At 37.5% G+C, this 27,671-nt stretch overlaps 1 protein-coding gene across 1 annotated transcript; it reads right to left on the reverse strand.

The window, feature by feature from the left end:
* Window positions 1-1,070: 1,070 nt before the first annotated feature.
* Window positions 1,071-27,671, reverse strand: LOC148837669 (gamma-secretase subunit APH-1A). Its single transcript, XM_088910256.1, has 7 exons — window positions 27,145-27,671; window positions 22,534-22,704; window positions 17,718-17,791; window positions 8,959-9,081; window positions 7,177-7,304; window positions 6,090-6,213; window positions 1,071-5,147 (listed from the first exon to the last, which is right to left on the reverse strand). Exons 1-7 carry the CDS (start codon window positions 27,255-27,257, stop codon window positions 5,110-5,112), a joined length of 771 nt encoding a protein of 256 aa, XP_088766382.1. The 5' UTR covers window positions 27,258-27,671; the 3' UTR covers window positions 1,071-5,109.

Below are 27,671 nucleotides of genomic sequence, written 5' to 3' on the forward strand. Positions count from 1 at the left end.
CATGATCACATTCAAAAAATGTGCTCTGGATATACAAACAGCACTGAAAAGCCACTTTTAGCTTTTACAATAGAGAAGTAATTCAAATGAAGTTTTTCCGGTGCTGCACTTCAAAATACCATGTGTCACAACAGAATTAAAGTTAACAACACCATACATTTTTGTTATAGCAAACCGACAGCAAATTTATGCTAATCAATGTCTTTGCCTATAAGACCTTGATCAGAATAAATTTGCTTCTCTTGCCCTCATCTGTAGAAGTAGAAAATTTCTACAGATAAGCAATTTGAAAAAAATGAATATTGAATTTAAATCTGTATTTGGGCTTCCAAGAAAGTTTAATAGTTTCTAGACTCCCAAAAGAAAATAATACAATATGCATTCAATATAGATATATTCTAGTTTATTCAAAATTGATTTAGCCTGTTATTCCTTGAAAGTGACTAACACCTCAGGGATTCCATTTTACTGGAAGAGTGTGTCACACTTTAAAATGCTTCTGGCATTTCCAGAAGAATTAATGATTTCATTCCAAAGTAATACTTAGAAATCCACTTGATCCTAGAAAGCATAAGTATTAGGAATCAAACATTTCATAAGAAGAAAAAGGTCTCAAGGTCAAGATTACATCAGAATAAATAATTCTGTAACATGGGAATGGATATCAATCTAAAACTACACAATACCAAGTAATATATCCAATTTGCTATATAACAACTGAACAAAAAACAAATTCAGGGAAATTTACAGCTAGCTTAAGCAACATATTGTTAAAATGTTTTATTAAATGCATATTTTTAACAGTGTAAAATTGCATAATCCATTACAATTTTATTTTTGTACATTTGTGAATGTTTCTATTTCCAAATTCTCAACATTAATATTACCAATAGTCCCACATGATAAGTAATAAAACTGTTTATTAAACTTAATATAATGATGTAATCGCTAATTATCACAATTTGGAAGCTTTAATTTACTTGAATGTTTACTTGTATGACTTTAAAAAGGTTTTAAGGTTAAGTAACCTTAAAAAGATTAAGAAGGTGTTACAGGAAAAATGCCACATATTTATTAAAGAGTAACAGTTTATTTACATCATGTATCATATAATATGGTCATTAATGGTAATAAGTATAAGAGTTATGAGGTTGGATACCAGCTGTCAGCATTAAATTTATCATTAGAGCTGAATGTAAATCTTTGCACGAAGTCCAAGAAGGAAATATGAATGAAAAACTACATATAAGGAACAAATTCTAATTCCAATGGTCCTATGCAAAACAAAAACAAACAAATATGACAATCAAATACATAAACTGTACAATGTGTTTATTATTATTACAAAATTCAAGAGATTACTTGTTTCTGTGACCTGGACCTTTAATCCCATATTTTTGGCACATTTTATACACTGTTAAATGCAGTGGTATTATTCAACTTGGGCTCTTGTGTATAAACTTTTTAACCTAACTAATTTTAATAAACAATTCTTAACAAAATGCATTTGAAATTGAAGCACCAAATTAAAATTAATGCTTTAAACTACCGAGAAGCCAAAACAAGAAAACAGCAAAAGAAAGTATTTCTGGGATATTTCTGCTACTTAGAAAAATAATCTTGCATACATAATCCATATGTAGTACACAGCTGTGTTTCCCTGTTCCATTGTTAAGACTGCACCCGTTAAATTGTTAGCTTGGAGCCAATTTAATTTCATCTGCTTTATACTGTATATGGTGCAGTTAGGTGTTGAAACTGTTCTGCAATGCTGTAAGCTTAATTTTTTAGCCATTTCAAAGAAAACTAGTCCTCTTATTCTCTCTGGACTCTGAAGGTTTACAATTCAAATGAATCAACGGATCACATTACATGGACTAAAGAAACACTGAGGAGCAGTGTGTTAGAAACTAGACAAACACAAGTATTATGAATACTAAGGAGATGGGAAGGTGGGGGTAAAAGTATCTGGAAGATTCTTTATTTTTTAAACTATAATAGTTAATCTGCCTATGCCTCTTATCAGGAAAGAAAAGGTTGCAAATAATACTACCATAACCAGAGAGATAACATTGCAGATGTTCCTGCTAATACTGCATACATTATGTAAAAAAGGTCTAAAAGTAGTAGAAAAGCAGAACCAACTTTTTCTCTGTACAAGCTTAAAGTCAGGTTACCTCTGAGCCTGTATATCTGTTTAAAGAACCGACCTGAGAATATTTATTTTTCAAAGAATTATTTAAAAAAAACTTTACTGACTCAAAGACTCACACAGCTTAATAAAAGCTCACACAACCACAATTAAATCAAAGGGTTTGTCCAACCAAACCAGAAACCAGCCTGAATATACACTTATTTCCACAGCTGGTTTCACATCTTTACCTTAAACAACTTTCTGCAGAACCAGACTTCCAGGTGCAGTGAAGAGGGAGCTTTGTCTCTTCAAACAATATTACACGTGCAGGCAGCCGATGTCATCTTACCTGCCCCTAAAATAACACTGTAATCTTTATTGTATTGCTTTGCTGGACATCAACCCTACCCCTTTCCAGTGTCAGCTGCCTTGACACACTTTATGCATAATCACAAAACACTCAACTTCCAAATCTGCTCTCAAGAGAAGCCACTTTTGAGAATTACAACAGGGAGCTATTTTCTGAAATGTATTGAGCTGACACACTGTCAGCACTATTTTCCGTCTTTGGCTGCTTTTCAGTGTATTACAAAAGGAGCTTTGCTACTTACTGGCAACCATATATAGCAACAGAAGCTTCTTTGGTGTTCATTTTTTATAAGTTCTCCCAAAACTGCAGTGGTTCCACAAAAACTTCTACATGATTGAAATGTTTATTTCTCTAACAAACCTGCTTGTACAAAAATTAGATTTTTGACAACAGAAAATGAAATACCAATCTTAACCACTAATGTAATTTTGTTATGATTTTAAATGTGCATGACTTATATAATTTGAATATTAAAAAAAAATCTGTAGCCAAGACATGTGGTGATGTTGTTGGGGACATTCTTTACTGTTTCTCAAAATGATTATTCATTCTTTACCACAAAAAAACTTGAAATATTCTTGAATTCAAGGCTAAGGTAGCATCTGTCTAAGGCTTGGATGTCCTTCAGAGCTCAGATTTCCAATTGTCAACTAACAGCGCCACCTCGTGGTTATTCTTAAGATCAAAGTTCTAATACTTCTATTAACAAAATAATTCAAAACACAATTGTTTTATTTGTTAGCATCTTAAGAGTACAAATGTTCCTAACTGATTGCCAAAGGTTTGCTAGTGATGTTTGGGGGCTTTCATGCATGTTTTTTTGCCTTATGTATGGACTGAAAGGAGCAGTATTTATTTAAACATTCCTTTGGACTTCCTTAAAGATTTTAACAACAAAAACTAATTATACAGAGCAGAAGTAAAACCAAAGCAGCCTTGTAACTATAAAGTCTGCAGATAATACAAAGATCATACATTTGGAGTTAAGGATGTGCATCCATAAACATTTCCTATCGTATTTTCAGAAACTACTTTCATCACCATAAACAAACAAAATCACCCTAAAAAAACAAAAGTCTTTTAAGCCCATTTTGAAAATCTGGTTTTGAAAAAATAGTGTGAGACAAAAATACTGTAATAAAAAAACAAAAGTAGGTATAAACGTGAGTCTTCAAAAACCCAAATTAATGATCTTGGCAAATGACATTAAACATATGGAGACAATTACAAGTATCAAGTAAAGTCTATAGGATTCATAATTATCCACTCTGATGCATTTCTGATAACACGGCACTATAAATTACAATGTGCAAAGAAATAAGTAATCTGAGCAACCTTTTTATCATTGCACCAGAATAAGTTAACTAGCTGAATGACAATTAAAGGTAATGTACAGTATTTAAGCAGAAGCCAGTCAAAACTACTACATTTTCAAATACATTGTCTTGGGGAAAAAAAAAGGCTTTCAGGGTGGCAGTGCATTTTTCTGATAGGTTCTTATTCCTATCCCAAAGATACAAGGAGTGTTTTGTAAAGCTTTATCTTTCATTAACCTTGATCAAAATTTCAAAGTACTTGTTGAATTTGCACGGCTGGCAGAAATATTACAGATAATGTGACACTGCATCTTACCCTCTTTCGCGACTCATGTGGGAGGTAAAGAAAGTTATATCTATATAAAACAGAACTGCAGCAGTGTGGAGTAGTGAATAGGGCTTTGGACGGTTGTGGGTTCAGCCCCTAGGTGAGACACTATTGCACTCTTGAGTGATGTACCTCAACATAATTGTTCCAGTAGCCAGAATCTAATGTCACATATGTAAAAGGGAAGCAAAGCTGACAATATGTCCTACTCTTTATGGGAGACGTTAAACTTTATCAAAAGAATCATGATTCAAAATTCAGGGGCTGCTTTGCATAACCCAAGAGTCCAGAAAAACTACTAAATACAAATCTTCAAAAACACTAAATGGAGCATACCAGTGACAGCAGCAAGATTTGAAATTAGGCCTTTAAAAACAGAACAGCAGTATTAGGAAGTTATCCCTGGCTGTATGCCACCTAGCTCCTCTACAGGAACATTTTTTGCTTAAACTGAAATCATACTAGTTAATACTAATTAGAAAAATTACAATGAAGCAATTATGCCACTGTATAACTTTTTTAACATCTAAAATTTTAATAAAATCTGTTCTCAGAATAAAGATATTAGGGCTTGGCTTTTATATTTTAGTACATGTTGCACAGACCTATTCCAGAAACAAAAATCAAGAAACAAAAAACAGAGAATATAAATCAAAATGGATAAAAAACTGATCCCTTGTGTTTTTGAACCTCACGTTCACACTGCACAAGTTCTTAGTTACACTTACTGGTCAACAGAGACATAAAAAACTACTTAGTCCATTTACATACGTTACAGTATTACTCAGTTCCCTGTAGAATAATTCTTCAGACAGGTCTGTGAGGGGCAATGGAATATTGTGCCCATATTGCTGCCCATACACTGCTGGAGCCTCCCGTATAATTTATTCTTCCAAAGTATTCTGACAAAACCTGGAAGTCTCGTTACGATCACTTGGCCAGAAATGACAATGTGTTTGACTTAAGAAGTTACTTGTGAATCCACGCCATTTTTCCTACCTGAAAAAACACACACAATTAATATGAGTATCACATTTTGCACAAAACACATCAACTTTGATTTTAAGGAGATACATTTTAAACAAAGCTATTTAAAGGTACTTGTATTGCACGCATCTGATCATAAATTCCTGTGAGGACAAGACATATACAATCTCTAGAAACTCAGCGATTTATTACAGCAGACTTGAATCACACTAAAGGATGGTTTACAGTTTAGGCAGGTCTTACACGAGTTTACTATAAATACATTACAAAAAAGTAGGTGCTATCGGATTGCTCTACCATATCAATGAAGAAGATGAAGAACAAAAGAAGATCAAGCACAGGATTACAGTACTAATTAGCAATGAATTCTATCAGGAGAGACACAGTGGCATGGCACAGCTCAATTCTGGCCTCTGGTCTCACTGTCTGTGTTGAGTTTGCATGTTCTCCCCATGGCTATGTGGATTTCATTCCACAGTACAAAGACATGCTTTCTTTGTGAACTTGTACTTTGTCCCCGACAGGCATGTGAGAGTGTGTGTGTGCCCTGCAAAGGACTGGCATCCCATCCACAGTGCATCCTTCCTTGCACACTATCAGCATTCTACAACTGTAGTACATGTAAAATCATAAATAATGTAGCGCTAAGGTTTCTTATCAGTTCTGTAAAATATCAGTGGTGTACTCGAGCAAAATCAGTGAAGTTCAAAGTAAATGAAAACATTTTTTCTTCCATAACTGAAATGGATGATAATTAAGTACACAAAACAAAAGCTGGGTATGCCTATACAGTACGTTACAAAGTGAATTGAGGGAAACTCAGAGCAGAAGATGATCTTCAACTGTTTTCACAGACACAGACTATACATCCAATGATGGCTACAGTCCATTTAAAATAAAACTGACCAAAAATATACTGAGTTACAGTACTACAGATGTAAGATCTGGACTTACACGACAAGACGTGCAGTATGTTCTGAAGAGATCCTCCGGATGAGAAGAAAGCACATATACCCATTACTACCATGATTATATATGCAGGCGGTAGACTCCCCTCATAAAATGGATTCAGGAATGTCTGGAAAAAAAAGGAAGAGTCCATATAACACCACCACAGCTTAAGCCCACTAATAAAATGTTGGTTTTAATAATTAAAGCACTAAAGAATGTTGTTCTTTAATTGGCTAGGAATATGAATTGGCATTTTTTATATCCATCAGTGTTTTTCATGTCTCAACTCGCAGCTAAGAAAATGCCACAACTGCTCATGGGAAGAATGAGAAAGTGAGGAAAGACTCCCCTAATCCACCCAAATTTGAGCCCACTGCTCTTTTAACATGTCACAGGTACTGGGTGTTCAGTGATGAATGGAGAGGACAGCGCTTAACTTCCTGACTCACAGACAGCACTGCACATAGCAGTGCTCAGGCACTTCTGAGCTCAGAGATGGATAGTGGCATGATGGATTTAAATTAAAACAGACTCTTTTATCACAAATCGCTAAGTTAAATAAATTCCATCTACAACAAAAAAGCTTTTCTTTCCTACAATGTTAGTTTAATATTTAAGTAGAAAAAGTAGGAGGCTTCAGACAGACAGACCAACATGGCAGACCTTGAAAAGCATTATCTTAGGCTAATATTAATAAAACATTTAAGGATGCATTTAAAATACTGCCATAAATCATCAGGCAGAAAAACAGTATTACACTGAGATGGGTTAAGGTCTTAAAAAGTAGAAGAATAATTTCTAAATATATGATCATAAAGAAAAAGGAGCCAAACACTGGTATTCTGAAGGTTGTATTGCAACAAATAAAAGTAAAATAAACAATTCAGTTTTAAGATAGTTCAAGTAGTTCATGTAGATACCTAAAGAAGGCTCCACAGCTGAAACATTGTGTTTCTTCTCTTCTCTATTCAGCATGGAATAAACCTTTACTTGTTCTTCCGTTTTAAGATAGCAGCTTGTGCTTTAAATTGGTTGAGTTTCTGTAACATCCACCATCCCCCCACTGGTCTCCCTCCAGAGGCTGTCTTACCAGTCCTGACACTAGCAGGTGCAGCGCCACCACCAGGACGATGACCCACCACCTTCTCCTCTCGCAGCCGTCAAAGAACAGCACGCCCCAGAACGTGTGCAACAAGGTCACCGCCAGCGTCATGAAGGCTACGGGGAGGACAGAGCACAAGGGACTGAACACGGCTCCTCTGAAACCTGGAAGAGAATTTCACTTTCCCCCAGCTTATCACTGAAGTCCAGCCACCCACATGTGCCCTCCCCATCCCTCCTCCTTCAACCTGTTTGCCAACACATACAAGTATAGTATCATTAATGTCAAATGAAATACGCCTTCAAACACTTACATGTAATTTTCATTAATAAGAGATTTTCACCATGTGAGGAAGCCAGTGTCAATGTCAGAAACAAAGCAAAGTAAACATAATTGTGTGAGGAAACTGTTGCCCTTTGATCAAGTTTGTACAGGAACAGTAGATTCTTTTCCATCTGATATCCAGTATGTTACTTGGTTTAAATCATAATTGATGGCAGGTAGAAGCAAATAACCGTTTCCTTCAGTGAAACCTGTACTGTGTATCATTCTAAAACAGCTCTGTTCATGTCTGTTCACAGTACAGACAACTGCACAATGCCTGCCTCTGCATGACCTACTGTCCACAGAATTTGCCAGAGATTTGATCCTTTCAGGGCCAACTAGTTCATGATAAACACACGCAGGCCAAAATGCATCATCTGTGCAGGTGGCTGGAGCTGGTCAACATTTGTAATAACATTCCACATGTGCTCCACACCAATGTGTGCCTCTAAGAGGTGCAAGTGCTTTACATGCTGCCTATAATGTGAAGACATGGGAGTGACTGATGTCTATACAATTTAGGATGGTCTTCTTTACCCATCAGTAATTTTGCAGTCTATACCACCTTCTATATCTCACCAATACACACAGCCTTTAGATGCACAACTTCCTCTGGAAGCAGCAAGATACTAAGAAAGTTGCTTTCAAGTACAGTGAAATGTGGTTAAAAAACCACCTGAGTCTTGGTTTAAGAGTACTGATTATAATACCATAAAGACAAATATTACAAGTTAAAATGCAAGAACAAGACAGAATGAAGAAAGACTTTTCCTTACAGCTGAGGCAGAGCAGTTTTATTGTGAGTTTAGCAATACTTTTTATTGGTATTATGCAGTAATACTTCATATGCATCTGAAACAATAAGTAAGGAAAAGATTACATGCAACTGTTAAACAACTAACACACAATGTATACTGATCCAGATTAATTTAGTCAACAAGCGTTTCTCTTTGTTCTTGGGAGCCTTTTGACTTTACTTGATTAAACCCAGCTCAAACATAAAATTGCAGCAGACTATTATGAAAAGAACAGATCAGTTTCACTGAAGAAAAAGACCTAGAAAAAGACCCAGAGAATGACCCGAAGTTACTATAACAGTGTAATGGCAGAAAATGTCCAGTATTAAAAAGCACCCCAATATGTTGGAAGAGAAATAAACCATTTTGAAATATAATTTAGTTGGAGAAAAAAAGAAACACAAACATTTCAGTGACACTTTTGTCAGTAAATGTCACATCTAAATAAAAATCTAACGCATGTTGCAAATCAGATTCCATAAAATATCTGAATTGAAAGCAGCAGAATTGGTGTTTTAACAGGTGCAAAGCATTGGGATGGGTTGTGAAGATGATTACTCTTGGGCTCTGTAGGGGAAAAACACATTTTAAAGGATCAACCTGTTACTGATGCTGAATGATTCGTTAAAAGCTCAGGAAGGCAACGCACCTGAAGTGATGAAGTAGTATTGGGAGTCCCCATGTATCCCCACAGTCCCCGGCCCTAGAGAGTCCGACAGAATATTGATCATGGAGAAGGCTCCGCTCATGATCCCGAACCCCAGCCCAGCCACTGTAAAAGCAGTCAGAAGAAGAGCACATCACTTCAACTGTTACTAAAACTGTAGTTTTGATACTTTCAGATAAACTGGCTTCATTTAGGCTATTTCTTAGCTTCAAAGTCATCATCACATGTTGATAGAAAGAATGTGCGGAATGTGCACAAAGATAAAACCTTAGGTTAAAGACTTATCACTTTTGTCATTTATTACCTAGTTATAAATAAGAGTACATTTGATGAGTTATAAAAACAACCATTTCTAAATGAAATATTAAGTGCGACACTCTTGCATTTTAGATGCTTAAGTCTCAATTTCTTATGGACAGACAAATTGATTTTTTTTATTTCAGGTTTTATCTTTAGAAGCAGTCAAAAATGGAAAAAGTACAATCTACACTTGATGTACTTTGGATTCATTAAAACACTTGACACCAAAGACTGCACCCACTGCAATAACAGACCATTAAAATGGTCATAAGGTCATAAATCATTTATAATCTGTAGTTTGAAAATGGTCTGAGTATTTATTTTCTTCGTTTCAGGTAGATTTGCTACAGAAAAAACAATCGACAGTATTTAGACAGTATTTTCAGGATCGTCAATTTTTTGATGAATTTAAAAGCTGTAGATCAGAGGATCAAGCTTTCCCAAGACAAAAACAAATAACTAAGTATTCATGTAGGTATGCATCACAAATTTAGTCCTGAAAACAAGAAATGTCTGGTTGGACTGATATTTGGATCAAAGTATAAAAGATTTTGCCTCTGGATGTGAACACTATAGCATGAACCCTTTAAGAGAAACAAACTAAAACAACCTTATCAATAATTTCTATAAAACGTGTTCAAGACATTGGTGACACTTCCTCTCAGTGTTCTGACTGAGGAGAATTTAATTCCAAGGATCCCAAAGTGCTTCACAGATAAAAGAGGATTAACTTAATTCACCACTAGAGGGCAGCAGTGATTAATGCTGCTGCCCCACTACACAATAGAGAGGTGAATTGGGAAATCATTCATTTGATTTGGAGAAATTTAGGGAGGCCTGATCGTACAACTTTGGGCTTGCACAATGTCCAAGTGAAACTTGGCTGGGACCCTGGGGTTAAAACCTGAACTCTTTTGAACAGTGCCAAGGCAGTCAGGAAAAATCAGAGAACAAACAGATACATTAATTGACTGTTGACTGAAGGCAGCTATAAAGCACATTTACAACAGCATCACAAATATGCCAAATTGTGCAGCTCAATATAAAGAAAGTGTAAAGCAATAAATGCTGCCTATCATCGGACTCTTTTCATTCTAGTGTGTGATCAGTGAATGGACAAACATGTATAAACAGGGTGGTAATAGTGGATCTGCCATCAATGAAAGCTGAATGTTGGCTCAGCCCTGCCACTGACTTGACAAACAGCAATAGGACCCCTTCCTTGTTACTGGCATTTGAAAGATACATATCTAAATTGTTACACAAGACAGTAGAGTAGTTTTACTTTTATTACAATTTCCATTTTTACATTTCCTTTGAAAAGGCACCACATAAGACTGTGTCTTGGTAACAGGCATCAACTACAGCCAAGTACTGCCCAGGAGGTTTAATTAAGATGGATATTGTACATAGCTTACAGTAGCAAAAAATATATTTTATTAATTTCTGTCAGCTGCAAGAACCTTTTCCTGTCTTTATGCTGGAAAGGTGGCTCTTTCCGGTGGCCCAGTATTGCCTAGCACAGGGTAACTAGAAGTACCAAGTATTTAGACTAAGGAAAAACTTTAAAACACCTTAAGTTTATAAAGATATGCACATGCCACACAGTGGCAGACCCAGGTATATGCAATATACCACACACAATCCATTGAGGTTAATGCTATTTTTTTCTGAGAAGGAAGCATTGGAAAGCATCAAAGTCCAGTTGTTTTTGCCATAGATCACTACCGTCAATACTACTGTCAATACATTAAGAATAATTAAGGGATTGACTAAACACTGAGGTGTATACTCCTTGCGGTCAAACCGCTAACTTGAATTTACTAGATAAAAAATTGCTCACAATGCGGCTGCAGAGTAAATCAAGCCTTGTTTTTTTTGCCGTTTGCTGTTAAGAACAATTTCCTCACTACTGATTTCACTGCAAAATATTGCTTAACTGTCTGTACCCAACCTACTGGAATTATTTCAGCTATTGAGACATGAGCATTTGGCCCATCTATTCATCAAGTTTGTCTGTAAGTAAGTGAGGATCTCTTCCAATTGTTTTTTGAAAGAAACCAGGATTTCCACTTCAGCAACATGACTGGAAGCTTGTTCCATACTCCCATAATACTTTACTTGAATAAGTGCCTCCTGTGAGATTTAAATGCATGTCCCGTTTCCATTTGTGATCACTAGTTCATGTTTCACTTTTGACACTGAAGAGCTGCACAGGGTTTACTCTGTCAGTGCCTTTGAGGATTTTAAAAACTTGTGTCAGATTCCTTCACCATTCGAAACTAAAAGGGTTCAAGTTGTTTAAAAGTTATGTCAACATTAAAACCATATGTAGCCTTTTTAAGCTCTGAATTGTCCATTTTATGTTTATAGTTTGTTTTTACTACATGTGCATGCATTACCCTGCACTTGTCTACATTAAACAATCTTCCAGGTTGTGCAGTCTTGAGTATTTTCTAATTTATTTTTAAGTCTTACTGCTTCTACGGTTAACCTTTCTAATTTAGCATCACCTGCAAATGTGACTAGTTTACTTATTTAACCAGAATACAGATCATTGACATAGATTATAAGAACAGTGGTCCAATTTCAGATCACAGTGGTTCACACCTAATTACATCACAAGAGTCTGAGCATTCTTCCCTTATCTGTACTCCCTTCTATCAGCCAATTTTAGTCCAAAATACACACATTTCCCCAAATGCCTGAAGCCTGTGATTTGAGAATTAATCTTTTATGAGGAAGTTTAACAATTGGAAATACACCATTGTGTCTATTACTGTTGTTGCTTGCTTAAATAACTACAGTTATTTGAATCTGAAATAAATCTAAGTTTGTTATGCAAGACCTATTATTTCTAAAGTCATGCTGATGTAACAGTTGAGGCTTATGATGCAACAGTTAGAAGTCACTAAAATGAATCAAAAACCGTCTCTATAAATCAGACAAAAGAAAGGGAAAACTCGACTCTGAAATGTACAAATTTATAGATTTTAAATTCACATCAAATACTTTAGCCAGAATAAAGGCTTAACAAATATGCACAAATATGTACTGTGCCAGAGGCTCCTAAGGGCTAACCCCAGAGGAGTCCTCAGAAACTAGCTGCTGGAAGAAATTACAAAGTTACAGGTAAACCGCTTCTCCAGGGTGATATGCCACTGTCTAAAAAAAAAGCAGGACTGTGCACACAATTAAAGAAAAATTCAATAAGGCAGGTATTATTGAACACACTCTTCACACTTTGAAATCAGCATAACAATTGCATTGCTTTAGAACTAAGGAGAAACATGTTTCTTATGTTATCTATAATGTTCATGACATCTGCAGTAATTAAATGGCCCTTTGAGGAGCGATAAGTAAATAATTAGTGTGAAAAGTATAAGGAGTTAAAATGTTTGTATGCGATAATTCAAGAATTTGTCAAGAAAGAAGCCACTACTGATAGAATTTGCAACAAAGAATGTAAATGGTACCGCAGATGTGGCAGAAAGCTTTGTGGGAAGACCAGAGATTAACTTTTTATTCCAAACACAACACCTGGCACAAATCCAACATTATGTATCACCCTGTCAACACCATCCCAACACGAAAGCATGGTGGTAGCAGCATCATGTTAATGGGGTGCTTTTCATTCACAGTGTCTGGGAAGATTGTCAGGTTTGATGGAACAATGGATGGTGCAAAATACAGGTAAATACTACAGGAAAACCTAGATGATTAGGCACAAATTGTATCAAGCCAGTGTACAATGTTAGTAGAGATTTACTCATGAGGTAATAAAGAGTTAAAAGGTTTTCAGCGAGCTACAAGGTTTGCAATTCAGTAGTCACACAAGGCCTCAAGGTTCTGGGAGTACTCCTTGGTACATCTGGTATGCAACACTAGCACCTTGTTTTCCTTATTTCTTGTCCTTGTACTTCTGCTACCGCTCTGTTGCTTAGAAACACGAGTGATAATGATTCACCCAAACCTGCTTACAATATTATATATAAGCTAGAAAGACCCACTGTAATTTGAGCTTCTCTTGCTAACCCGCTAAGTGTTTGCTCGTTGTGTACACAATAAAGACTCCTTTCTCTGACCGAACCCAAGTTAAGTTTCTGATTATGATTCTTCTCGGACATATTCAATCTCTCTTTAGCTCAGTCTATAGTTCCTTCCTGCTTTAAGAAAACCACCATTGTCCCTATTCCTAAGAAACCCAGAGTCAGCTGCCTGAATGACTACCGCCCTGTTGCACTCACGTTAGTTAACATGAAGTGCTTCGAGCGGTTGGTCAAAGCATACATCACCTCCTCACTGCCTGACACCCTAGACCCACTGCAATTTGTGTATCGCCAGATCAGGTCAACAGAAGATGCTATTGCCACTGCCCTCTCACACCTGGATAAGAGAGGAACATACAGTGGTGTGAAAAAGTGTTTGCCCCCTTCCTGATTTCTTATTTTTTTGCATGTTTGTCACACTGAAATGTTTCAGATCATCAAACAAATTGAAATATTAGACAAAGATAACACAAGTAAACACAAAATGCAGTTTTTAAATGAAGGTTTTTATTAAGTGAAAAAAAAATCCAAACCTACATGGCCCTGTGTGAAAAAGTGATTGCCCCCTAAACCTAATAACTGGTTGGGCCACCCTTAGCAGCAACAACTGCAATCAAGTGTTTGCGATAACTGGCAATGAGTCTTTTACAGCGCTGTAGAGGAATTTTGGCCCACTCATCTTTGCAGAATTGTTGTAATTCAGCCACATTGGAGGGTTTTCGAGCCTCAACCGCTTTTTTAAGGTCATGCCACAACATCTCAATCGGATTCAGGTCAGGACTTTGACTAGGCCACTCCAAAGTCTTCATTTTGTTTTTCTTAAGCCATTCAGAGGTGGACTTGCTGGTGTGTTTTGGATCATTGTCCTGCTGCAGAACCCAAGTGCGCTTCAGCTTGAGGTCACAAACAGATGGCCGGACATTCTCCTTCAGGATTTTTTGGTAAACAGCAGAATTCATGGTTCCATTTACCACAGCAAGTCTTCCAGGTCCTGAAGCAGCAAAACAGCCCCAGACCATCACACTACCACCACCATATTTTACTGTTGGTATGATGTTCCTTTTCTGAAATGCTGTGTTACTTTTACGCCAGATGTAATGGGACATACACCTTCCAAAAAGTTCAACTTTTGTCTCGTCAGTCCACAGAGTATTTTCCCCAAAAGTCCTGGGGATCATCAAGATGTTTTCTGAGACGAGCCTTTATGTTCTTTTTGCTCAGCAGTGGTTTTTGTCTTGGAACTCTGCTATGCAGGCCATTTTTGCCCAGTCTCTTTCTTATGGTGGAGTCATGAACACTGACCTTAACTGAGGCAAGTGAAGCCTGCAGTTCTTTGGATGTTGTTGTAGGGTTTTTTTTGACCTCTTGGATGAGTCGTCGCTGCGCTCCTGGGGTAATTTTGGTCGGCCGGCCACTCCTGGGAAGGTTCACCACTGTTCCATGTTTTTGCCATTTGTCCCAAAGCTTTAGAAATGGCTTTGAAACTTTTCCAGACTGATAAATCTCAATTACTCTGTTTCTCATTTGTTCCTGAATTTCTTTGGATCGCAGCATGATGTCTAGCTTTTGAGGATCTTTTGGTCTACTTCACTTTGTCAGGCAGGTCAATCACTATTTAAGTGATTTCTTGATTGAGAACAGGTGTGGCAGTAATCAGGCCTGGGTGTGGCTAGAGAAATTGAACTCAGCTTTCCAAAGATGTGATAAACCACAGTTGATTCATGTTTTAACAGGGGGGGCAATCACTTTTTCACACAGGGCCATGTAGGTTTGGATTTTTTTTTTCCCTTAATAATAAAAACCTTCATTTAAAAACTGCATTTTGTGTTTACTTGTGTTATCTTTGTCTAATTTGTTTGATGATCTGAAACATTTCAGTGTGACAAACATGCAAAAAAATAAGAAATCAGGAAGGGGGCAAACACTTTTTCACACTACTGTATGTGAGAATGCCGTTTGTTGATTACAGCTCAGCATTCAATACCATAGTGCCCTCAAAGGTAGTCATCAAGCTCCAAGACCTGGAACTGAGCACCTCCCTCTGTAATTGGTTCCTGGACTTCTTGACGGAACGTCCGCAGGTGGTGAGGGTGGGCACCAACATATCCTCTACCCTGACTCTAAACACTGGAGCCCCCCGAGGCTGTGTGCTTAGTCCTGTCCTCTACTCCTTATTTACCCATGATTGTGTCGCCAGGCATAACTCAAACTCCATCATCAAGTTTGCGGACAATATAACAGTCATCGGTCTGATCACAGATGGTGAAGAGTCTGCGTACAGGGAGGAGGTTGAAACCCTGGCAGCATGGTGCCAGCACAACAACCTCTCTCTGAACATCAGTAAGACTAAGGAGATGATTTTGGACTATAGGAAACACCAGGGAGGAGATCACACACCTATCTAAACCTAAACCTATCACCTATCTAAATCAATGGGACTGCAGTGGAGAGGGTCAGCAGTTTTAAGTTCCTGGGAGTTAACATCTCGGAGGACTTAACCTGGACCCACCACACCAACACCAGCACGGCAGCGCCTATTCTTTCTCCGTAGGCTAAAGACGTTTGGCATGCCGTCACATATCCAGGCCAACTTCTACAGGTGCACTATTGAGAGCATCCTGACTGGTTGCATCACTGCTTGGTATGGGAGCTGCTCCGCCCGGGATCGCAAAGTACTGCAGAGGGTGGTGAAGTCAGCGCAGCTCATTACCGGCTGTGAGCTACCAAACATCCAGGATATCTACTCAGCTAGATGCCTGAAGAAGGCCAAGTCCATTCTCAAGGACCCCAGTCATCCCAGTCACAAACTGTTTTCCCTCCTATCGTCCGGTAAACGGTACCAAAGCGTTCAGTCAAAGTCCAGCAGACTACGGAACAGCTTCTACCTCCAGGCAATAAGACTGCTAAACAGCCAACCTGCAGCTCCTTTAGCAAATCACCCGTAATGACTATATGGACACGCAGTTTTCATTGTATTCAGCATACTGCACTCCTTGGACATAATATACTGCATACACCATGGACACATAGCAGCTCTATTCATATTGTGTTTTATTCAATTTCTATAACATTATTATCTATTATCATGTAACCTTATTTTCGTAACCTTAATTTTGTGATTTTTGTGAGCTCGCAGAAAAAACATTTCATTGCCAGCAACTACTGCTGCATGCTGTATTTTTGTGCATTTGATAAATAAACTTTGATTTGATTTGATTCAACACCCGAAAAGACTTAGGCTGCAATTGGTGCCAAAGGTACTCCCACCAAATTGAGTTCATGGGTCTGAATACTTATCCAATTAACATATTTCAGTTTTTTCTCTTCAATTTTGTCTGACATTTACTATAAGCTATCTAAGTCTTATCAGTTAACAATTTGAGCATTCAGATTTCAAATAAAATATTGTTTAAAATGTGCATATATCTTAATTTCATAAAATAGGAGACCATAGTGTACTGAGCCATGTTATACTCCCCTCCTCTAAATACAGCCATACTCAGCCAGTTGAATATGCATCATTTAGTAATTTGACAAAATGGGACACCATTGGTATAGTCTGAATAATTCTGCAAGGCATTGTAGCTACTAGCAACCAAATGACAAATTACAATGTTTAATGAAAATACAATACTCTTTTATGTCTTTTTAGTATGCTTATTAAGAGTGGGAACGTTAAGTGAAAAACTATTTTTTGTTGTCGTCAGAACACTAGCACCATTGTTAAATTGACATGATTGTATAAGACTCTGTTATTGAGTTCTGGTCAGGAAGGACTCGAGTGATCTGGATCTATTTAAAGCAATAGAACCTGAAAAGTTGAGAGAACCTGTTCAAATGGTCCAATTAAGCGAATAATTAAACGATTAAGAACTAATTAAAAACTAAGTTGGAATGAAAACCTCAAGACACACAAGTTTGCCAGAAACATACCCCTGGATGCTGTTAAAAATGTCAATACCTTAAAATGCAAACAAATTTCACTGGGTTTGAACAAGCTACATGAAGCAAAGAAAGTACACAATTACTGCTATACACAGTCTTACACTTGTAGCAGCAACGGCTCAAAAATCCAGGTGAATTGAAGATGTTCATAAATCAACTCTAAAAAGCAAAACTTACAGAGAGAAACATAGGATCTGAGTATACAAAATCTGCAAAGGGTATGTATACAACTATTTTAGGTTGCAATATTATTTTTGTAAAAAATGTTTTCAAAGGTTATGGGATTTGTTCAGTAATGGAAACTCCAATGAGACATTTGTTTCTAAAGGTCAATAAATTCAAAAGCTAGATATTTACAGAAACAGGAAAAAAATATTGAACATTTATTGACTATATTTTATATTTTATATATATGCATTAGAAAATAAACAAAGACATATTTCATACCATAAGCCATTTGCTGGACTGATATAGGTGAGTGCTCATCTTCACTGAGTGCTGCCAGTCCTTCATTGGCTTTTCTGCAGGTAAAAAAACACAAGAGTTTTTAACAGATAGAAGTTGTCTGAACACATTCCAACAGTCAGAATAGTTTGAGTAGTCAGAGCAGTCATTAGTTTCCTTAAACAGCAGCTGAATGAAATGGATATTAAAAACCTCTGTAATACTACCAGCATGATTATTTTAAAATGTGAATTTCCAGTAAAGGGCAGCATGGTGGCACATTGGTTAGCACTGTTGCCTCTCAGCGTTTCAATTCTGGACCTGGAGTGCTATCTGTGTGGAGTTTGCATGTTCTCCCCTGGTTCATGTGGATTTCTTCTGGATGCTTCCTCCAAGAGTCCAAAAACATACTGTTACGTTAACTGGTATCCATAACAACTGGCCCTGGTGTGCATATTGAGGTGTGCAAGCCGACTCTTTGCCAGCAACCATATCACCCTGCAACTCACAACTGGTGACCCACTGAAGCTAAGCAGGTGTGAGCCTGGTCAGTACCTGGATGGGAGACCTCCTGGGAAAAACTAAGGTTGCTGCTGGAAGAGGTGTTAGTGGGGCCAGCAGGGGGCACTCACCCTGCGGTCCATGTGGGTCCTAATGCCCCAGTATAGTGATGGGGACACTATACTGTAAACAGGCGCTGTCCTTCAGATGAGATGTAAAACCGAGGTCCTGACTCTCTGTGGTCATTAAAAATCCCAGGGTGTTTCTTGAAAAGAGTAGGGGTGCAACCCTGGTGTCCTGGACAAATTTCCCATTGGCTCTTACCAGTCACGGCCTTCTAATAATCCCCATCTATGAATTGGCTACATTACTCTTGCTCTCCTCCCCACTGATAGCTGATGTGTTGCCCACTATGGCTGCCGTCGCATCATCCAGGTGGATGCTGCACATTGGTGGTGGTGGAGGGGAGTCCCCATTACCTGTAAAGCGCTTTGAGTGGAGTGTTCAGAAAAGCACTATATAAGTGTAAGCAATTATTATTATTATTATTATTATGTCTGTGTTTGTGTCTTGTCTGCCCTGCGATGGACTGGCATCCCATCCAGGATATATCCTGCCTGGTGCCCGCTGCTTGCTGAGATAGGCTCCAGTTCCCCCACCAACATGAATTGGAAAATCGGTTAGAAAATGGATGGATGGATTTCTGGTAAAGACGTGTAAGTGAAGTACCTGGGTGATGACATCTACCTGACTCTCTGCATTGCACAACTGGCAGAGTGCCTCTAGGATAGGTTTAGAACCTGCAGGCTTGCAGTGATGTTGGTGAGCAATTGGAGCCTCACTCAGTCCCAAGTGGTACAGGAGTAGTTTTCTGAAAGCTGAGTCTTAAAAAAAATCGGCAGTTCAAATAGGATGGGTAAAGTGGTGGATCCCATTTAGCTAATTACATGACTTCGAAAGACAATTGGTTGTACCAGAGCCTATTTAGACTTATACTTATTAATACTTATTCAGTCTGTCATTTTATTTTTTATATTAGATTTAATTTAGGAGGATTTGCAGATGTTTATGTTTTCATTTTGACATTATGCAGTGTTTTGCATTGATCAATGGTAAAAAAATCACAAATACATAATGATTCCATACTGTAACACAATACATTTTCAAAAATTACAAGGTGAATGAACTGTATATACAGTAATTAAAAGCAATTTGCCATTCCTGTGGGTTTCTTATTGAAGACAATATTCTCTTATTACATTTTTACTATAATATTTTTACAAAAAGGCATTTTTACCATATATCTTACCAAATAAATTAAGAAAAGTGCATGGATTCAATCTAAAACGGTCATTAAGAAGAACATGCTTGCCTATGAAGGACCACCAGTAAATAACATTTTCAAGTATGATGGTGTCTCACTCCCTGAATAGATGGCACTTTGTAAGGCAGAAATATGAGACAGGTTTCAAACTGTAAGGATAATGCATAAAAAAGCATCTCTTTTAAAATAATGTTTCTGGAATTCCAATGTTTACGGATTCTGTTTTCTGCTTAATTTCTCTATTTAGTGAAAAGGCTAACAAAGAGAAATTTAATTTGTGCCTCAGTCACTGAAAAGTTCTCCAGGCATCTATACTCTACTGACAATACTGCTTTCACAAAGCAAGGGCTACTACCAACAGATGTTGCTCAGAAAATCCCCCCTTCAATAGTATTAGTTTCATTTCATGGGTGACCAGGAATGAAAAAGTCTGCAAGAGCTTCTGACATAGGAGCTCTGTTTTGTCTCTCGTCTCTTCCCTACCTTCTGTTAGTTTTTCAAGATGCCAAGTTACCTTTCAGCAACAGAAATCTACAGGTGGTTACAATAATTTGTCACCGCAAAGCTCCACACATCTATACTCCACTAACAATACTGCTTTCACAAAGCAAGGGCTATTACCAACAGATGTTGCTAAGAAAATCCCCCCTTCAATAGTATTAGTTTCATTTCATGGGTGCTCAGGAATGAAAAAGTCTGCAAGAGCTTCTGACATAGGAGCTCTGTTTTGTCTCTCGTCTCTTCCCTACCTTCTGTTAGTTTTTCAAGATGCCAAGATGCCAGAAATCTACAGGTGGTTATAATAATTCTTCACCCCCAAGCTGAAAATCTCTCCGACAGGCCACTTTAAAGAGCTATTAATGTACAATTAAATAATGGTCCTGCACTATTTACTTGTCAGGATCCCCAAATAACAATCTGATTTAGTTGTTTTCCAAACATTTGCATTCTGGAGGTCCATTAAATGATTAATAAATGTGGTGATCCTGAAAAGTAAATAATTTAAAAATAAATTATTAAGTTTATACCCCTTAATCCCTTAACATCTATTACTCATTGGACATTACTGAAAACATGTCACTTTCTTTACTCTTGTTGAGCTGACTGTTCTCTGCATTTCATACATTGAAAAATAAAGATCACAAACACTTGTCAAGTTCCTTCTAAAAGCTGCTTTTCTTGTTCAGAAAACGTACTCCACAAGACAGATGCACGAGTGTGAGCGCACACATCCAGAGTATTTTTAAACTACCTGCATTTCTTATGTCACTTTTTTCCTTGCTTGATTAAACAATATGTAATTAATTATGTTGTGCATGAGGAGCTGGATACTTACCTGGCTTAATGACAACGAGACAAGGTCTTACAATAACCCTTCTCTTCCCAAACTATCAACAGCGAATATAAATAAGCTGCCTGCTGGAATGTTTTACTATACATATAAAAAACACCTTTTTATTTTCCAGTTCATGTCTGACATCATTGATGGTACAACTGCATAGCTTTTGCACTGTACAACAAAATGAAATTATAACTTCTAGTTTTACTGTTGTTACTACAGGGTTTGGAAGAAGTCCTCCTTGAATGTCAGAGGCTGAAAGCTCCGCACTTCGCATCCAAATAAACTCAAATGACTTTTTATGCCTGGGGATCTTTAATCTTTAATAGGGTCATAGCATTCAAATTATTCAAGAGCTCACACCTGAAGAAGGCATTTTATTTCTTCTCTTTTCGGCATGGAATAAACCTATTACTTGTTCCTTTGCAGCCAACGTGTGCTGACGCAACTACCCACGTGAACTACTTCAACCTACACCTGCTGCGACCCACTATGCCTTCCTCCAAATCTTTTTCTAGATCTCTTTGTCATTCCTTCTCTTCTTCCCTGGGTCACTTGCCCCTCACTCTTACTAAACTAGCTTTCCATCTCTTCACAGCGATCTGTTCCAGGACCAGGATTTCTAATCACCTTCTATACCTTTACAGATGTCATCGACATAATATCATTCCTAAAGGATTTCACCTGAAATTTAACACTTTTTCTTTTGACTCTGATACCACCCAGAATAACACTCAGAAAGCTCACACCTGAAGAAGGCTCCACGGCCAAAATGTTGTGTCTCTTTTCAGCATGGAATAAATCTTTACTTGCTCCTTTGCAGCCTATGCATGCTGACGCAGCTATCCACCTGAACTACTTCAGATTATTAGATGAGATAATATTTAGTAAATTTAAAACAATTAAATTCCACATTTCATCTCATTGTAAAGCAGGATAAAATGAACAAAAGGCTTTAGCTTCTTGCTTTTATTATATACTTACTGTATGTCAGCAGCAAAAACAAAGCAGTATGAATTGAGGAAATTGTGTCTGGGACAACAGACCAAAGATAAGTCTCCAATTGAGTGATTAAGGAAGCAGACAATTAAAAAATGGGGAGCATGTGGATCAGTAAAAACATTAAAGAAAATCTGTCACAAGAAATGTTGAGTTTTGCTAGCTCTGGAACAAATGGATTACAGTTAGGTTGAAATTCCTGTACACAGAATAACAGGGGATGCAAAATTTCAGAGACTGGTCAAAATGGATAGATTTTATAAAGTACCTCTGACTTAATATCCTCACATTGGAAATAATAAAGCAATTTGGCATTTTCTAGATTACAATTAAAATGAAAATCATATATTTAAAAAAAGACAAAAATGGAGAGCCATAAGTACATTCCAAGGCAGTGTGTATCCGAAAGTTTTACATGATTGAAAAGTTTATTGATACGATTTAATAATTATGATTAACACCTCTTGGCATCCCGGAATACTAAAGTGACATTGGTTGCATTTCCTCTATAAAACCTAAATACAGTAATAAAAACACTGACACCTTGCCAGTGTCAACACACGACAGCCCACAGGCTTAGCAAATCTGACGGTTTTGTAGCATCAACATGAACCGGGATTTTAAGCCTTGAAAAAAATATAAAAATCTGAACTCACCTCAGCAGCTTGTAGTAGGCAAATCGAAACACCTCCTGCAGGATCACAGAAAACATCACCCCAAAAATGAGGAGCCCCCTCTGCAACTGGTAGTCCTGGCCACCAGTGGCTTTCATGGCAATAAACCACACCAGCGAAGAAAGCAGCAGGGACAGCAGCCAGAAGAAAGCTCTGCAGGACAGAAGCAAGTGAGAGGCAGTGAGAGGAGACTTCTGGAACAGAAATCCATAGACAACAAATGGAATGAAACAAAAGTCCTCTGCATGGAAAAAAAAACTTCAGTTTTGCTTTTGTACCAGTGCTTGTTTTTCTGAACAGGAGTACAGTCTTGAAAATACAAATAGTGCTTCACATTTCATCCACATTAAGATATTAATTTCTGTCAGAGCAATAAAAACTCTACTTTACAAGGCATTAGCTTTTTTTTAAACAACACATAAGAGACTGACCTATAATACTAAGTCAGAACACGCACAAGCCAGACAAACATTTGTGATAATTTGACTCAGTGCGGGATTACAGGAGAGGTGATCAACCAGGGGAGACTTTATAGAAGAACTTAAACCTTTCAATGACTAAGCAACACAAAAGCCATTATTACTGGTGACCTGTATAAGTAGAAATGTGCACCAGAACACTAGACAGTCACAAGGAAAGTGTTTTGGAAGGCCCTGCTGTACATACATTTATTAATGCAACCTTTAGGGTTCATATTGTGTTTAGTTTAATTAGGAATGGAATAAATACAAATTTAGAAACTACAAACCTAATATTTGAAGGTGGACTGCATGAAAAAAGCAGCAAGCAAAGTAAGGTTTTGAGGGACAGGTTAATCTTTTAATCAATTAAGGATTGATAATAAAAAAATCAGTCTGGACTTAAAACAGTAAACTAAGTATGCCTGAGTTTAAAGCCTAACTCCAAAAATCTCTAAGCAGGCACATCAGGGATAAATAAAATAAAAATGTTAATGTGAATAAAGGAAACGGTTAATTGAATGAAATGCTGTTTTCTTTGTGGAGTGCAGCCGGAAAGACTACTCTAAAAGTGAATTACCAGGAAGCATAAAGCACTTTTTTTTGCCAACACAGTAAACTCATGATTAAGGTGTGATATCAAAGACAAATATACAAGGGTGTGTCCATCTCTCCACAAAATGCAATAACCCAGAGGGTTATGAACAACTACTTTTAACATGTCTAAACATGAAGCATCAAGGTATTAGTTGTTTTCCAAGGCTGATTATATTGCAGCAAAGGACACATTCTCTCATTTTCCTACCCACTGTACACTATGGGCCATATCTGCAATAAAATGATCCTTGAGAGAAACTCTTCATGGTGTGAATATACAGCCACAAAGAAAACCTTAAATAAGATCAAAGTGTTAAAAAACTACAATTCAAAGGCACTTTCAATTATATAAAGCCACAAATAAGAGACTAATTATAATTACTTAATATGAGTAGTAGCAACATAAATGCAATAAAATTTAACTTGAAAAACAGATTTTGTATTGCAAAACAGAAAACAAGATATGCAAATGAGAGAAGACACTTATACAATATAAGATCACTACAACTACAAGATGGGGTTCCTAAAATTCTGGCACCTGCATCTAAGTCAAAATCCTTAAAAGCTTTTAGTATAATAGAATGTTCATATGGTGTGGTACTAAAATGTCTCACAATGTTAGTGCCCATCTCATTTCTATGTTCCTGTTTGACAAATTCATTTATTTTACAACAGCACAATTCCAGAAAATTGTTTCTCAAATGCATTGATCAAATTTAGTTTCAACATCCCCCAAAATTCAAAAACAAAACTAATATTGTCCATCCAGTCCAGGCTAGAATTGAAGTTAGGCTTAGCTTCTGCCTCCGTACATTTCTTATCTCTTCGTTCCCAAGGACCAAAGTACAGCACATTCACTAGGCCACAGCCTAAAGTGCTAATGATCTTAATCCTAGTTAACCCTGAATACAGACTGACCAGATTGCTGGATGGACAAATTAAGTTTTCATATTCTTCCAAAATATAGGCTTTCCAAGATCTAGATCACTCTACTGTCAGTAAATAGCAACACATTATACTTTGAGCTAACTGCAGTCATAGTACCACTGGAAAAATCCCCAGGGAGCCTCTAGATTATGGGTCTCACATCCTGGTCCTGTAGAGTACATACCCAGTTATTGTTATAGGTCACCTGTTTTTAAAGACTAGCAACACCTGGATGATACTTATTAACCATCAAGTAATGCGATCAATTAAAAGAACTCTGGTTCTTAAGGGCTAAATAGTACTTAGAATTTAGTTCTAAATGATCTTTACAATAGTTACCTCACCTGTTTCACTGATCACAATGGAACGGTTCCATATCTTTAGTAGTTTTTGATTTAATGATGAACTACAAAATCTGTGTGACTGGGGCTCTCCAGGAACAGGGTTGAAGATTCACTGCTCTACCTTAAACAACTGGGAGGGACCAGCACACAGTTTTTTGACTGGGAAAGGTCTGCATCATATTATTCTTCCCGATCGACTTAAACCTGCCAATTTTCGCAACAGGATGTGATCAGCTACTATGATGCTAGTTACATCATATACTAGTACACTGAAAAAAGTAGGATACTGCCACACTGTTCCAAAAAAAGAAGCATGCAGTCTCATATGAGTGGTACAATAAAATGGCCCTAAATATATTTGCAAAAGACTGTACTGGCAATGAGAAGAGAAACCAGAAGCTGCAAATATGGAGGCGACACTTTCCCATGTTCTAACAGACATCAGATGTTCAGTCTGTACCACTGTACCAAAGCATGTGTTATAATGTGCATTTCATACAGGACAGGCTTTAATGGATCATAGATGGTGGCTGTGCTGAGCTACAGCATTGCCCAACATGGGGATTCCTTGTGGAGAAATCATAAGGCCACAATACCAAATGGCTTCCTGCCCCAAGGTGCACAGCAACTGAACTACAAAATACCCACCCAGTGGTCTGCAAGGGTGCGGTAACGTTTACTTGAAACAATAACATTTTTTTGGAGGGACTGCTGCCTATCAATGCTAGTGGCCATCTGTCTAAAGAGTACAGTATTTTTTTTTAATAGAAAATGATGTCCCTGCTTAAGGCAGAAAGAAAAAAAAATCAGGGCATCACAACTTGGCTTCACCAGTCTCAAGAAGTAAACCCCACTGATCATATATGGGCTGTACCAGGGACAGGAACACCATTTACAACTAATGAGCACATGGCTGTTTTATGTAATGCAAAGGGCAGGGCGAACCTCAAATTGTAATGCCCATGTTTTGCCAGTACTTTGTTTTGTTTCAAATATATTTTGATCAAGTATGCAAGAAATCTATACTTTTTTTTTTACAAAGTGTTTTTATTCGGGGCAGTGTTTTAGTAAGCTTTTTAAAACCCCCTGATCTTTTAGCTTGTGCAGCTATATGATTCAACAGGTGATGCCAAGAATGATGTCTGATGTTGAACCTGCAGAATGCCCACTGATACAGGTTAACATTCACATGCAATAAGATGTCATTTTAACAAGTTGTTCATCCTAAAATTGAAAATGTGATCCTATATGAAGTTCCGAAGTCACCATACCTCAGTAGATACACGATAAACATACGTACAAAACATTTGTGAGGGGACTTAAAACTAGCTACTACCCTACTAAATGAAGCTATATTGTACACAAGACAGAACCTGCTGACACATAAATGTACGATGTGGTGGCTCTGTGGCTAAGGATCTGCGCCTGTGGCTGGAAGATTGCCAGTTCGAATCCTGCAGGCGGCAGAGAAATCCTACTTCGTTGGGCCCCCGGGCCCCTTAACCCCAACTACTCCATGGGCGCTGTATAAATGACTGACCCTGTGCTCTGACCCCAAGCTTCTCTCTCCCTGTGTGTGTCTCATGGAGAGCAAGTTGTGGTATGTGAAAAAGACAAATTCCTAATACAAGATGTATATGGCCAATAAAGTGATCTTCTCTTACCTATGTACTACATTTAGCCAAAAAGGAGAACTAGAAAATTGAAAACTACATCATTTATAATATACAAACCAAAAGGTTTTCAATTATTCTGGCTACTACCTAGGAGTAAAATCTTATTTTGCGAATATACTAATAACCCGTTTACTACAAGTTTCTTACTTGAGATGATACAAAACTGTATTACAGACATATGCCTTTGTTTCACGTGATGAATGTCTGGAAACCCACATGACAATGAATTGTCTCGTTATGAGAAAGAAACTAAGAATATGTAATTTTAAATTCAAATTGTCCGTAACAGACATACTTATAATATAGTTACGTATGTTGTTCAATTAACTATTCTAGCAGGATAATCGCAATAACCCCGAGCTACCAAGAAAATTACGTTTGCTGATTGTCTCTAGGATCAGATCGCGTCATGCTAATTAGATTATTTCTTTCAGCACACCGGGACCATACTTCATAAACACAGCAGAATCACACATACTGTAGTCATAGACAATACATTTGAACACGTATCGACTTCAATACAACAATTTTATCCAGGCTTTTCTTTTCAGCGCATGTGAGTCCGCACGACCACAGCTGAAGTTCACTCACCCTGCAATCAGAATGATAACTCGGAGAGGGTCCCTGGCGATAGTGAAAATAAAAAGGGCGAAGGCTGGCCCAAAGGCGATAAATGTACACCCGAAAAACACAGCAACAGTCATTGCTATCTAACTACCATTTACAAACTTTGTGAAATCTAAAAAGAAAAATCAAATCAAAAGAGTACTTAATCGCATGTTAAAACGCAGAAGTCATTTTAGCGTTTAAAAAGTGGTAAACGCTTCGTTAGAGCATTGAAAGGTTTCGGTCGAGGCATAAATGAAAAATTAAGTGTATGAGTTGAAGGAATCTCTGTATATACGCTAGTTCCAGTTCATATCCCTCAGTTATCCCCGCACAACCTGTTACTGTGAAGACTGCAGGAACAATGGACCCTCGCGAGTCTCTTAACAATCCGCTCGCTGTCCACAGCTCATTCGCCTCTGCTTTTTGGTTTCTTGTGCTTTGCTCATAATATACTCGTTTCTGCTTCCCCTTTTGTTGCAGAGCCACTCACGCTAGGGATTTTTTGTTTC

The sequence above is a fragment of the Atractosteus spatula genome, chromosome 3 (assembly GCF_055471065.1).
Source record: "Atractosteus spatula isolate fAtrSpa1 chromosome 3, fAtrSpa1.hap1, whole genome shotgun sequence".
Lineage (NCBI taxonomy): Eukaryota > Metazoa > Chordata > Actinopteri > Semionotiformes > Lepisosteidae > Atractosteus > Atractosteus spatula.

Bases quoted from the DNA above. Each gene is read 5' to 3' on its own strand.
- LOC148837669 (XM_088910256.1), bottom strand. From the start codon at position 27,257: ATGACTGTTGCTGTGTTTTTCGGGTGTACATTTATCGCCTTTGGGCCA. The intron at 22,705-27,144 runs GTGAGTGAACTT...TCTGTCCTGCAG, and splicing joins GTTATCATTCTGATTGCAGG to AGCTTTCTTCTGGCTGCTGT. The intron at 6,214-7,176 runs GTAAGACAGCCT...TTTTTTTTCCAG, and splicing joins ACCTGCTAGTGTCAGGACTG to ACATTCCTGAATCCATTTTA.